Source organism: Dromiciops gliroides, chromosome 2, assembly GCF_019393635.1.
Source record: "Dromiciops gliroides isolate mDroGli1 chromosome 2, mDroGli1.pri, whole genome shotgun sequence".
In the NCBI taxonomy this organism is placed as follows: Eukaryota; Metazoa; Chordata; class Mammalia; order Microbiotheria; family Microbiotheriidae; genus Dromiciops; species Dromiciops gliroides.
In genome coordinates this window covers 354,250,657-354,264,230 of record NC_057862.1, presented here as the reverse complement: position 1 = coordinate 354,264,230, position 13,574 = coordinate 354,250,657, and the positions used below count along the sequence as shown (strand labels likewise).

The window sequence follows — 13,574 nt, the reverse complement described above, 5'->3', positions numbered from 1 at the left end:
AGGAGGAAAGTTGGAGAGTTGGAGGGGAAAGAGTGTTGTGCCAAGAGCACTGAATTTGGAATCAGAAGACCTGGAATCAAATCACCACTTGAATTTATAAAAACCTTAGGACAAGGTATTTAAACTCTACAAGCCTCAGATTCCTCATTAGTTAAATTAGTTAAAAAGCATTATATAAGGGCAGCTAGGTGGTACAGTGGATAAAGTATCGGCACTGGATTCAGGAGGACCTGAGTTCAAATCCTACCTCAGACACTTGACACTTAACTAGCTGTGAGACAAAAACAACAACAACCAAAAAAAAACAGCATTATATTAAGCACCTGTGTGCTGGGCACTGTGCTAGGAGCTGGGGATGGAAATACAAAAAAGAAACAGTTCCTGACCTCTACCAGAGAAGGCACCATGTACACTTAAGTAAATACAAACTATGTGCACAGTTTACAAACAGAAATTTTGGGAAAAGGGGCAATAGCTGCTAGGAGTATCACAAAAGGTTTCATGTACGAAATGACACTTTGAAGGGAAATAAGGATTCTAAGGGGTACAGAAGAAAGTGTATTCCAAAACATGGGGAACAGCCTATGCAAAGGCATGATGATAGGAGATGGAATGCTATGCATGAGGAAGATTAGCAAGCAGCTCTATTTGTGGGAGTAATGTGTCGTAAGACTGGAAAGATAGACTGAAGCCAGATTTTAAAGAGCTTTAAAAAAACAAGGAATTTGCATATGATCCTAGAAGCAAGGGGACACTAAGGCTTTTTGTGAAGGAGAATGACAACTGGAATTTCATAGACATCACTTTGGTAACTTTGTGGAGAATGGACTGAAGAGGAGGAAGGCAGTGAGACCAATTAAGAGACTACTATAATAGTCCAGGCAAGTGGAAAAGGTTGTATGATTAGAAAGAATGGGACAGGTATAAGAAATGTTGCAGAAGAAGAATCACTAAAACTTGGGAATTGATCAAGAGAATTAGTTTTAAGAAGATGATTCATGGGGCAGGGATAGAGCACCAGCCCTGGAGTCAGGAGTACCTGGGTTCAAATCCGGCCTCAGACACTTAACACTTACTAGCTGTGTGACCCTGGGCAAGTCACTTAACCCCAATTGCCTCACTAAAAAAAACCCAAACAAACAAAAAAAGAAGATGATTCATAAAATAAGGGGATTGGACTAGAGGAGTTAGAGGTTCCTATCAGCTATGGATATTAAGATCCTAAACATAATGACTGATTCCTAGAATACATTCAAATATTTAATGAACACTATCATATTCAATAAAAATTTGTGATTAATTTCCTTGTTTGATGTAAATGTGTTTATTTATACTTTAGAAAGTGTGTACTATAAGAAAATATAGGTATATCACGTATGATTAAATAACTGACTATAATGTTGGAAGTTATTTCTATAAAAACTGGCCAAAAAGCTATTGGTCAGAAAGCCAAAACCTTTCATAACATTACTTATGTTGGAAAATTTATTTATAATACAATTTCAAGGAACATAGCTTTCCCTAAATGCAATGATATGCATTAATTATACCATTCAAAGAAATACAAATTATATACAAAACACTCAAAGGAAATAGGCAAATTCTCATTTGGTAAATGCTTGCACAAGATACCATAAATTTTCTAGTAATATAGCAATACAATTGATTTAATTTTCATCAAACAGCAAACCATATGCTGAAATGGCATCTTAAATGGCACAAATCCCAGCAATTCGGTGCTCAACAAATACATCTCACTTCAAACCTACAAAGTTCATAATTGGTACAATTTAATTCCCAAATCACAGGCTTTTGTCAGACTGATGAAGACTTCTAAGTAAACAAACTATAATCTTTTTTTCAAAAGGTTTCTTTTTCTCATGCATGTTTTGGAGTAGTCTAAAAAAAAAAAGAAAGAGACGATGGTGCTAATAGCCAAGATATCAATATCTAAAAATTATCATTTTCTCCCTTCACATTAAAAAGATGTCACGGGAGAAAAAGGAGGATTTTTGCAATGTGTTTCAAATATGATACTATACATTAGACCTCAAAATTAGTTTCCTATACCTACAGAAAAAGTATGAGAAAATAGCACTTGATGGAGATATTTCAAGATGTCTTAAAGATAAAAAACTACTGTAAATTTTAAGTAGGAGGGAAGAAATCTAACATATCTAAAATATTTTGCTTTCTCAAAATATCGAAATCATACTAAACAATAAAAACCAGAAACTGATGCCTATTATGTGAGAAATGAAGTTCTCTTATGACCTAAACCTTGCTTTAGACTTTCAAGCACATTATAGCTTCGGGGAAAAAAAATCAATGCTTAATGTTACAATACAGAAAGATAAGACAAACCAGAAAGTGGTGAATCTGATCATGAACAAATAACAATGAAGTACAGTGCTTCCAACCAAGTTCATCCTACACTAAAGTCCCTATCTGACTCGGCTTTTACTAATCTAGACACTCTCAGACAGCAGATAAGACTCCAGCAAACTAAATAGGTTTACTATCTTCCTCAGTCACTTCAATACACAAGCTTTCACAGTACCACATTAAGATTCACAGATAAAAATAATTTAAAAGAACTTACAGCATCTTAAAGCGCTTAGTGCCTCAGGTATGTTACCTCCAAAGAGGTTTGATGGTTTACCAAAGTTAAAGAAACAGCACACTGAAAAGTTAGTGACTTCAGACCAGTTCAGAACTGAGACTAGGTGACCATTGTTTGCTAATCTTTTTCTTGTTTGCTGTGTCATCAATTTTCCTCACTCAGGCTTACATACAATGCTTACTAAGTTTTAGGCAAATTATATTCAGATTTCTATGCTCATATTTCTGTTCAGTATAAATAATTTTTAATTTCACAACTAAAAACTATTTATTTACCAAGTCTAAAAATTCAAGTGAACTATACAGAGAACTCCAAGTTATACAATTCTTACCCATCACCCCATTAAAAATTATTTTGAAAATTACGACATTTATTGATGGAAATCACTTAGAAGTATTATTTTGGATGGTTAATCCTTTAGGCAAATGTCACCCGGTTTTTATTCCTCTAACCTGGCACTAATCTATTCATTAAGATTTAGGAAGGAAAAGTGTTATTAGCTTTAGAAAACCATTCTAAAATTAATGGACACCATTCATTACTCCCACCCTCCACCTCTTAGATTTTCAGCTCAGAGTTAAACAGCCTCTTTACCATAATCCCCCCCAAAGAAAACCACCCTGATCCTTCTGTGTCAGGACATTGGAAATAAAGTAGGTATGCCTTTAGCTGCTACTAGCTGGATGATCACTTTAAGAACAAATCCTCCTACACTACAGGCCCACGGAGGAGGGATAACTAGCAGGTAGAGAGATTCAGGATGTAAACTAGAGTAGGCTCCACCAAGAAGTTAGGGTTGACAACACTGGGTCAAATATTTGCGGGGGGTGGGGGTGGGATGTTGCTAAGTGTGAGGGGTGGGGTGAAGGGGGAAAGCGACAAATTGGGGGAAGGAGCAAAATGAGGAAAGGTGGGGAAGGAAGACAAGGAAAGACGAGAGGAAGAGAGGAAAAGATAAGGGGGTAGAAAGGGAGGGAAAGAAGGGGAGAGGGAGAAATGGGGGAGACGGGGAGGAAGGAGAAGCTAGAGAGAGCAAGACGGGGGAGCACCGGGATCCCCGGCCAAGGGACGACGAAAGACCAGGCTGCTGCCAAGCCAGGGGGCGCGGCAGGGTCCGTGGAAGGGCCCGGGAAACCCGAGGGCAGTTGGCTGCAGGGAGGGGGGAGTCCCCGTGGGCCGTGACTGACAGGTGCTGCCGTCTCCCCGCAAAACGAGGGAGGACACGGGGCTCCGCTCCCGACCCGCAGCAGCGTTGGTGGTCTCGAGCTCTAAATACCTGGAACTGCAGCAGCTTTTCCGTCTGCTCCTGGGTTAAGTCCCGCTCCTCAGGCGCCGCCATTTTGCCGCCGCCTCTACGCCTCTGACCCGTCCGCACCGTCACCCGCCGGAAATTACCTCAGCCGTACCCGCTTCCGGTCCCGGGCCGCCACCACGGGTCGTCTAGTCCCGGGCTCGCGATTCCGCGGCGGCAACCTAAAAGCTGGTGGGGCGGCTGCAGAAGGCCGCCTCTCAAAGGCACGCCCCTTACGCTTCCGGAAATTCCCGAAGGCCCTCGGGTAGCCCACGTGACTGTTTTACTAAAACGAGGCTCAACGCATTACCCACCCACCCCCGCCCCCAATCACCCGAATAGATCGCGGGTGATTCCGGAAGTTCCCGAGTCCTTCTGGGCTAATCCTGGATGCCGTCTAAGAACCGGAAGCGCATTAAAGCTGGAGGCGCCTTTTTTTTTTTTTCTTCGAGGGCTATCCCACGTGTGTGGGAAGGCCGAGAAGTGTCCCTCGCACTGCAGCCTCGCTGGCTTATCCAACCTCTCCAGACCCCTCCTCCCCAGCTGTGTCTCTTGGCTTTAGCCAGTATGTGGGAATAAGAAGATATGTTTTAGATTTGCAGCCTCAACCCTTGAAAGTGTGACGCATGCATCTCACTTGGGGTGGGAGGGAAGCCTTCCGTTGTCTTATCTGTAAAATGGGCATAGTGATCCTTGCACTCCCCACATTTCATATATGGTTGTGGAGTAGGGTCTTTTTGCAAATTTTAAATTGCTCTAAAAGTGGGTGTACTATGCCCCAAAGCAGCTGTAGTCAACCTCCACAGCTCCTCCATTGTGTTGGCTGGGCATTTGTCTCTCCTTCCCCAGTTTGCCTTTCTCTAGTTCTTCAGCCTCTTGATAATACAAATTTATCTGCAGAAGTCTCATGAGATTCCTTGGGGCTTACCTGCAAATTGTCTCTTTGGGGGGGGGGGAAATGAGGGTTAAGTGACTTGCCCGGGGTCACACAGCTAGTAAGTGTCAAGTGCCTGAGGCCAGATTTGAACTCAGGTACTCCTGAATACAGGGCCCATGCTTTATCCACTGCCCCACCTAGCTGCCCCCTGCAAGTTGTCATCTAAGGACCACTCCCTAAACCTAAATAACTGTCCGTCATTGATCCACCAACAATATAGCTCTCAGCCCTCCCCTTGTTTTGCCATTGTTTGGCCTCTTCTTGGCTCAGAGTAGGCCTAAGTAGCAATTGTATCTCTTTAGGTCAGAAAACCTGAGGGTCTTTTTTTTAACTAGTAAAAGAGGGCTTCCTTTGCCTATCTAACCTATCCTCAATCATTGAATGGGCGTTCCATCAAGCAAAGTGAACTCTTTTTGCCGTGTCTGGCTCTTCTGCTCTTCATAACCCCATTTAGGGTTTTCTAGGCATAGATACTAGAGTGGTTTGCTGTTTCCTTCTCTAGGAGTCTGGATAAGCCCCAGTGTATTCTTCCCTTCCTTCTAACATCAGCCTTCAGCCCCACTTCTGTGCCCCCTTCCCCCAACCCTCCCAATTTATCTAGCTCCTAAGGAAAACAGTCTCACAACTGAAAAAAACTTAATGGTTCATCTAATCCAACCTACACTTTTTTTTTTGGGGGGGGGGGAGGCGGGGCAATGAGTTAAGTGACTTGCCCAGGGTCACATGGCTAGTGTCAAGTGTTTGAACTCAGATCCTCCTGAATCCAGGGCCTGTGCTTTATCCACTGTGCCACCTAACTGCCCCTCTTTCCAGTTCTAAAGCTGTGACCTGTGATCCTATGAATATTTAGAAGGCAAGAGTACTGAATTATATGAAGTGTTACAAAGAAGTCACCATTGGATTTAACAGTTAAAAACGATGTCCATAGAATGGTAAAGTCAGAAGTCAGATTGCAGAAGTGAGTGGGTTATGAGAAAGTGAAGACATTAAGTATAAATCCCTCTTAAGAATTTGGCAATGAATTTGTATAACCCATATCTGATTGCTTACTGAATCAAGGAGGGGTGAGGGGAGGGAGAGAAGGAGGGATGAAATTAGAACTCAAAACTATGACTAAAAATGTTTGTTATTAAAATAATAATAATAATTTGGCAATGAAAGGTATACGGTTATACCTTGAAGAGTTGCCAGGGTTAAATGAAGATTTTCTAAGGACTGGAAAATGGGGAGAAAGAGTTGGGGCTATTTATAGACTCCAGGGAAGGAGCCAGTGAAAAAGAAAAGTTTGAAGAAGAGAGGAAATGATTAAAGAACAAAGATACTGAAAGATAATCAGGGGCACAAGTAAAAGGGGTTAGTCTTGTTAGGAAGAAAGGCTACTTCTTCCTCAGAGACTAAAGAAAGAGAAGAGAAGGTGGGTAAAGATGAAAAAAGATTTTGAGATATGGAATAGGGGACATGAGAGAACTCACAACTGCTACTGTCATTTTTTTCAGTAAAGAAGGAGGCAAGGGGTAGCTTAGGTGGTGCAGTGGATAAAGCACCGGCCTTGGATTCAGGACTACCTGAGATCAAATCCAGCCTCAGATCCTTGACACTTACTAGCTGTGTTAACCCTCATTGTCCCACCAAAAAAAAAGGAGGCAAAGATATCTGTCAAGAGGAGTTGAGGGTAGAAACGATATTGGGACTTAAAGAGAGTACAAGAGAGGAGAGAGTTTAAAAGAATAACTTCTGAGAGCATGAAGGCCAAGTTGAGGTTCAGCAGTTCAGTTGTTTTTCGGTCGTGTTCAACTCTTCATGAGTACATTTTGGGTTTTCTTGGTAAAGATACTGGAGTGGTTTGCCATTTCCTTCTCCAGCTCATTTTATAGTTGAGGAAACAGAGGCAAACAGGGTTAAGTGACTTGCCCGGAATCGCATAGCTAGTCAGTCTCAGATCTAAGGTATTATTCCTGTGGGTGACATGTAGAGTGATGGTATAGGTCATAGAAGTTGAGGAGGTTAATTAACTGAGAGGCCAGGATACTCAAAGCAATACCAATTTTTATAATGAAGTCCTCAAGTATGAGGGCTGGAATTGGGATAAAGAGTAAAACTGTGGGCTGATTAATGAATTTGAGAAAGAAGGATGGTGACATGCAGGCTAGTAGATTAAAATAGGGTAGTAGAGAAACACAAAAAGAGTTACTAAATGACAGTGGAAGAGAAAGGTCTAGAAGTGGAAGTAGGACATAAGGAATATGCCACCTCCTGGTCCACTGTATTGAGGAGTATGAGAGATGAAGTAATTAGCCCTGGAAAGGATAGCTCAGGGTAAGTGTCTCCTAGAGAAAGCCATGTTTCTGTGAATGAAAGAAGATGGAAAGTTGGGGGGTGGGGGGGATTCCAGGATAAAGGGGAGTTTGTTAACAGTAAAATAGGAGTTCCCAAGGGGAGTGAAAGCATAGGAGCTGGCAAGGAATAGGGCTGCTTTGGATAGGGATTAGAGGATAGGAAGAGAAAGCATGGGAAAGTTTTCCCTTAACAGGCAATGACCACAGAGCCCCACATTCAGTAGCTACTTAATAAATAATTATTGATTAACAAAGTAAAAAAGACATGGAATAGTGGATAAAGCACTGGCCCTGGATTTAGGAGTACCTGAGTTCAAATCTGGCCTCAGACACTTAACACTTACTAGCTGTGTGACCCTGGGCAAGTCACTTAACCCCAATTGCCTCACAAAAAAAAAAAAGAAAAGACATGGAATGCTACATTTGTAAAGGAACTGAGAGGACAGTTAGTCCTATCTCCTTGTTTTTCTCCTCCTTATACAGGGCAATCCTGTACAGATTCCTCTTCCTGTAGAGAAATTCCCTCTGCAAAATCCATGTCTGTGGCTCATCCAAATTCTTATTCTTCTTTTTCTTTTTTTTCAGGGCAATGAGGATTAAGTGACTTGTCCAGAGTCACACACCTAGTAAGTGTCAAGTGTCTGAGGCTGGATTTGAACTCGGGTCCTCCTGAATCTGGGGCCAGTGCTCTATCCACTGTGCCACCTAGCTGCCCCTTCATCCAAGTTCTTCTTAAAAGCCTCTAGTGGGGGCGGCTAGGTGGCGCAGTGAATAAAACACTGGCCCTGGATTCAGGAGTACCTGAGTTCAAATCCGGCCTCAGACACTTAACACTTACTAGCTGTGTGACCCTGGGCAAGTCACTTAACCCCCATTGCCCCGCAAAAAAAAAAAGCCTCTAGTAAGAGGGAATCCACTATTTACTAAAGAGGCCTGTTCCACTTTGGGGTAGCTCTAATTGTTAGGAATATTTTCCACAAGCTGAGCTGAAATTTGTCTTTCTGAAGTTTCCTTCAATTGCTCCTAGTCCTCTTCTCCTTTCCCCTTTTGCCTCCTAGTTTTACCCTCCCTTCTATCAGCACCCCACCTTTTTCTTTCCTCTTTCCCCTATAGGGTAAGATAAAATTCAATACCCAATTGAGTATGTACTTGTTCCCTTTTTGAGCCCGATCAGATGAGAGTAAGGTCAAAACAATGCTCAACCCTCCCTTCTTTGCCTCATTATAAAAGGTCTTTTGTGCCTTTTCATGTGATATGATTTATCCCATTCTGTCTTCCCTTTACTTTTCTCCCAGTATAATCCTTTTTGTTTCCCCTTAAGTTTCTTTCTAATATCATCACATCAGAATCCATTTATACCCACCCCTGTGTACTCCTATCTGCTTTAATTAAGACACAGTTCTCAAGAGTTACAAGTATCTTCTTCTCCTGTAGGAATGCATACATTTTAACCTTACTGAATAACATGTTTTTCCCCCTTTTTACCTTTTCATGTGTCTCAAGTCTTGTATTTGTAGATTGAATTTTCTTTTTAGTTCTGGACTTTTCATTAGGAAAGTTTTGAAGTCTCCTATTTCATTAAATGTCCATTTCTTCCCCTGAAAGATTCTGATTAATTTTGCTTGGTAGTACATTCTTGGTTGTAATTCCAGTTCCTTTGTCTTCTGGAATATCCTATTCCAGGCCCTCTGATCCTTTAATGTTTAAGCTCCCAGGTCCCATGTAATTCTTATTGTTGTTCCTTGATGTTTAAATTGTTCCTTTCTGGCTGCTTGGGGTATTTTCTCCTTTACTTGATAGTTCTGGAATATTCCTTGACTTTTTCTTTTTTTGAGGCTCATTTAGGAGGTGATATGGGGATTCTTTCAATGACTAATTTTTCTCTGGTTGTAAGACAGTGGGGCAATTCTCCTTGATAATGTCCTAGAATATACTGTCTAGGCTCTTTTTTTGATCATGGTCCTCAGGTAATCCAATTATATGTAGGTTGTCCCTCCTGGATCTATTTTCCAGGTCTGTTGTTTTTCAGAAGAAGTATTTTACATTTTCTTCTACTTTTATATTCTTTTGATTCTGCTTTACTTCTTCCTGTTATCTCATTGAGTTATTAGCTTCCATTTGTCCAATCCTGATTCTTAAGGAATCATTTTCCCATCAGTTTTTGCGCCTCCTTTTCCATTTGGCTGATTGCATTTTTTAATGAATTGTTTTCCTCAGTCGATTTTTGTCCTTTTTCCAAGCTATTGACTCTCTCTTGCATAACTCTCATTTCTTTTCCCAATTTTTCTTCTACCTCTCTTAATTGGTTTATAAAATCTTACTTGAGCTCTTCCAGGAGGGCTTTTTGGTCTCTAGACCAATTCTTCTTACCCTTTAAGGCTTCACATGTAGGAGTTTTATCATTGTTGTCTTCCTCTGAGTTTATGTTTTGATCCTCTCCGTCACCATAATGACTGTCAATGGTGAGGGTTCTTTTTTGTTTCTTATTCATATTTTTATTTTTACTTAAGCTTCTTTCACACCTTTTAATGTTGAGTTCTGCTCTTACGGTACAGTGTGCACTGTCTGGGGCTTCTTTTGCTGGGGGTTGGGAGCCAAGTCACCAGCTTTCTGCTCTGAGATGTCAGCAGCTTGTGGCTTCTCACTGCATTAGAGTGGCGCAGCTTGTTTGGGCTTGTTGGGTAGCTGATACCCCAGCTTGCAGATTGCCTTATGTGTTGGGGTTGCAGGCCTCACAACTGACCTGCTGTGCCACTAGCTTGCTGTGCCAGGACAGTGGATCCTCAGATGCTCGTATGTGCTGCAAGTAAGAGCCTTTTGCTGGCTCATCCAGACACCTTCTGCACTGAGCTGCACTCCTCTTTTACCCAGATAAAACAGACCTTTCCTGAAGATCTTCTAGGTTATCTTAAATCAGAAGATTATTTATTTCACTCTAGGTTTTTTTGTTTGTTTTTTGCAGATTTTACAGCTCCAGAATCTGTTGAGAAGCTTAATTTAATATTGTTTGAGGGAAATGTAGGAGCACTCAGGCAGCTTCCTGGTTTCACTCTTCCATCTTCCTAGTCCTCTTCTCAAGGGCTAAAAAAAAATCTAATCCCTCTTCTACATGGGAGTCTTTCAGATACTTGAAAACAGTTATCACATGCTTTGTAAGTCTTTTGTTCTTTAGGGCAGTGGTGTCAAACTGAACTAGAAATGACTACTAATCTCAACATGAAAATCCCTGCCCTATATTGACTTAGTTTTTAAATGTAATGTCATAAATCTTTAAAATAGGGTTGAGGTGTAGAAGGAATAGACTGGGGGAGGGGGAAGGGGAGAGATGGTCTGGGGAGAGGTAGTTCACATGAAGGAAACTAGAAAAAAGCTTATGGAGGGGAGGGGAAGAGGGGGAAGGAGTTGGGGAGTGAGTGAACCTTAATATCATCAGAATTGGCTCAAAGAGGGATTAACATACATACTCAAGTAGGTATAGTAATATATTTTTGCCCTTAGAGAGGGGAGGGAGATAAGGGGGTGGGGGAAGAAGAGGGGAAAGAATGAAGGGCAGATTGGGGGAGAGAGCAGTAAAAAGCAAAACACTTTTGAGGAAGGTGAAGATGTTCTGCATTACTGCCCAAGTATGACATGTTGAATTGCTTGATTTCATAGGGAGGGTTGAGGAGGGAGGAAGAAAAATTTAGAACACAGAATTAGCTCAAAGAACTTAATCTCATCAGAGTGGGCTTTAGGAGTGAATAACATTCACACCCAATTGGGAGGAGTAATCTATGTAATCCTACAGGAAAGTAGGAGGTGAAGAGGATAAGGAGGGAAGGGTAAAAAAAGGCAATACAGAGATGGGGAGGGGACAGTCAGAAGTAAAACACTTTTGAGGAGGAATAGGTTAAAAGAAGATAGAAAATAGAGTAAATAACATGGGAAGGGAATAGGATGGAGGGAAATAGTTATGATGATTGATTATAATGGCAAAATGTATGGTACCTACTTTGCTGGGCTATTATGAAGAAAATTCTTTGTTAAGTTTAAGATACTGTGTTTAAAATCTAAATGTGGGTTCTAATCTGTCCCCCTAGTTTTTGGGGAAAACTGGCTAAAATCACTGATAAATTCAGCAATAGTTTAGGCTTTTAAGGGTTTATTAAAATATATATTATAAGATAGCAAAGAGAGAGAAAGATTGAGAACAGATTCCTTATAGCATGGAAAATCCTAGCTTTCCTAACAGCCCACATTAAGTTCCACCACTAAGCCGATGTCTAGAACCAAAAGAGAAAGATCCATCTGCCAGCCTTAGCTTCCTACTTCCTGTCCTCCCCCCAGAAAGGGAAGGTTCTTCAAGTTGATTGGCTGAGAGAGGTCTCCTGTTGATGTCGCAGTCCATAGCCTCTGAGAACACACTTTCCTCAGGGTTGGCTAAATTTAAACTAGGTGGCTAACAAGGCAGGCCAGGTGTGACTAAAATCTAATCACCTTTAACTGGGTATTTAGTAGTTCTTCATTCACACTCAATTCAAACACTACTAAGTCAATCAAGTAGGACCCCTGGGTGTCTGCCAAATTCCATTCTGAGAACACACCATCTTCAGAGTCAGGCAGGTGTGGTTTCAATTGAATTAACTTTAAGTGAATTAACTTTAAGTACATTAGTCAATCTCAGTAAATCCAATCAATCCAATTAATCTGGGGCCTTTGAGTGTTGGCAAAGCCCATTATTTCCTTACATTAAAGAAACTTCAGTGGGTCCCTATCAACTCCAATATCAAAACAAAATATTCTCTGGTATCCAAAGCCCTTCATAACTGTATGGGACAATTTCTGCAGCTTACCTAAATAATTCAAGGAGACCACCAAGTCATGCAGAGACAGATTTATTTCATTCTCATGAGAATGGGCAACCCCATGCAAGGAATGAGGAGCACCCCAATGAGCTCAGGAGTTGGGTTTTTATAGAAGTTTGAGAATCCCCTCATGCATCAAGTGGGCACACAATCTAACATCAAGTCCTGTCCGGACCTGGTACTCATGCTGAGCTCCTGATGAGGGTATGGAGACATACTCAGCTAGGTAGGAGAGCTGGGGGAAGGGTGCAGGTGGTTGTGAAAACTCTACCCATGTAAGGAAGGGGAAAGGGGGAAGAAGGAGAGGTGGTACCAGTGTAGAGTTATACTAACAGGAGAAAGCAAGGAGGAGGAGGGTTGGGGTACACGATGTTCAGTAAGGCAAAATACGTGTCTCTCAGGGAAATTGTTACAATATCCAGTCTGGCCACAGGACAAGGCGGGGTTGTGCTTTAGCAACAGGATGGAGTAAGACCCCTGAGTTTTACTTTTGCCTCCCCTCTGCCCAGACCTAAAGCCCAGGAACCACATGAGTACGTTGGAGAAACACAGAAAGACAGAGAGGACTTAGCAGAGGGGGTAATCCTGCAGGAGGGGCTGGGCTGGGGGCAACCAAAGAGCTCCTTCCCATCCTCTTGCCTTAAAATGGTTCTTTCCGGGGCGGCTAGGTGGCGCAGTGGATAAAGCACTGGCCCTGGATTCAGGAGTACCTGAGTTCAAATCTGGCCTCAGACACTTGACACTTACCAGCTGTGTGACCCTGGGCAAGTCACTTAACCCCCATTGCCCCACAAAAAAAAACAACAACAACAACAACAAAATGGTTCTTTCCTCCAGCAGTGACACTTTAAGGACAGAGTAGTCTAGCAATAACAGGGACTGTGGGCTGGGTACTTTCCAGACCACTCAGTAAGTTAGCTCCTACCTCACTCTACCTTTTTAGGTTTCTTACTCCTTTCTTCCTGCTCATCCAGTGACCTTCTTGCTAGTTCTCAAACAAACTCCCATTTCTCAGCTCCTGACATTTTCTCTGGCCATTCCCCAAGACTGGAATGCTCTCTCTCTTCATCTCTACCTCCTGCTTTCCCTGGCCTCCTTCAAGTCCCAATTAAAATACTACCTTCTACAGGAAGCCTTTCCCAATGCCCTTAATTCTAGTGCCTTCCCTCTCTTATTTCCTATTTATCCTATACGTATCTTGTTTGTACATATTTACTTACTTGTCTCTTCCATTAGATTGTGAGCTCCTTGAGGGCAGGGACTGTCTTTTGCCTCTTTTTATATTCCCAAAACTTAGCTGAGTGCATGCCAAATAGTTGGCACTTAATAAATGTTTATTAACTGACTGACATTATGGTACATAACTGTAATAGAATATTTACTGTGCCATAAGAAATAATGAATATTAAGCATTCAGAGAGGATGGGAAGATTTATATGAACTGATGCAGAGTGAAGTTAGTAGAACCAGGAAAAAAGATACACAATGTCTACAATGATATAAATGGAAAGAACAACAAAAAAAGGAACTACATAGTTGTAGT

At 41.7% G+C, this 13,574-nt stretch overlaps 1 protein-coding gene across 2 annotated transcripts in view; it reads right to left on the bottom strand.

Annotated features, from left to right (window-relative positions):
* FAF2 (Fas associated factor family member 2) overlaps positions 1 to 4,135 on the bottom strand; it is a 76,174-nt gene extending 72,039 nt beyond the window's left edge. Inside the window, exon 1 of one of the 2 annotated variants that reach the window (XM_043985937.1) lies at positions 3,900 to 4,135. In XM_043985937.1, the coding sequence (XP_043841872.1) occupies positions 3,900 to 3,962 (63 nt within the window). In that variant the 5' untranslated portion in view covers positions 3,963 to 4,135. The remainder of the gene's footprint in view (positions 1 to 3,899) is intronic. The other variant, XM_043985938.1, reaches the window with a different exon arrangement.
* Positions 4,136 to 13,574: the final 9,439 nt, after the last annotated feature.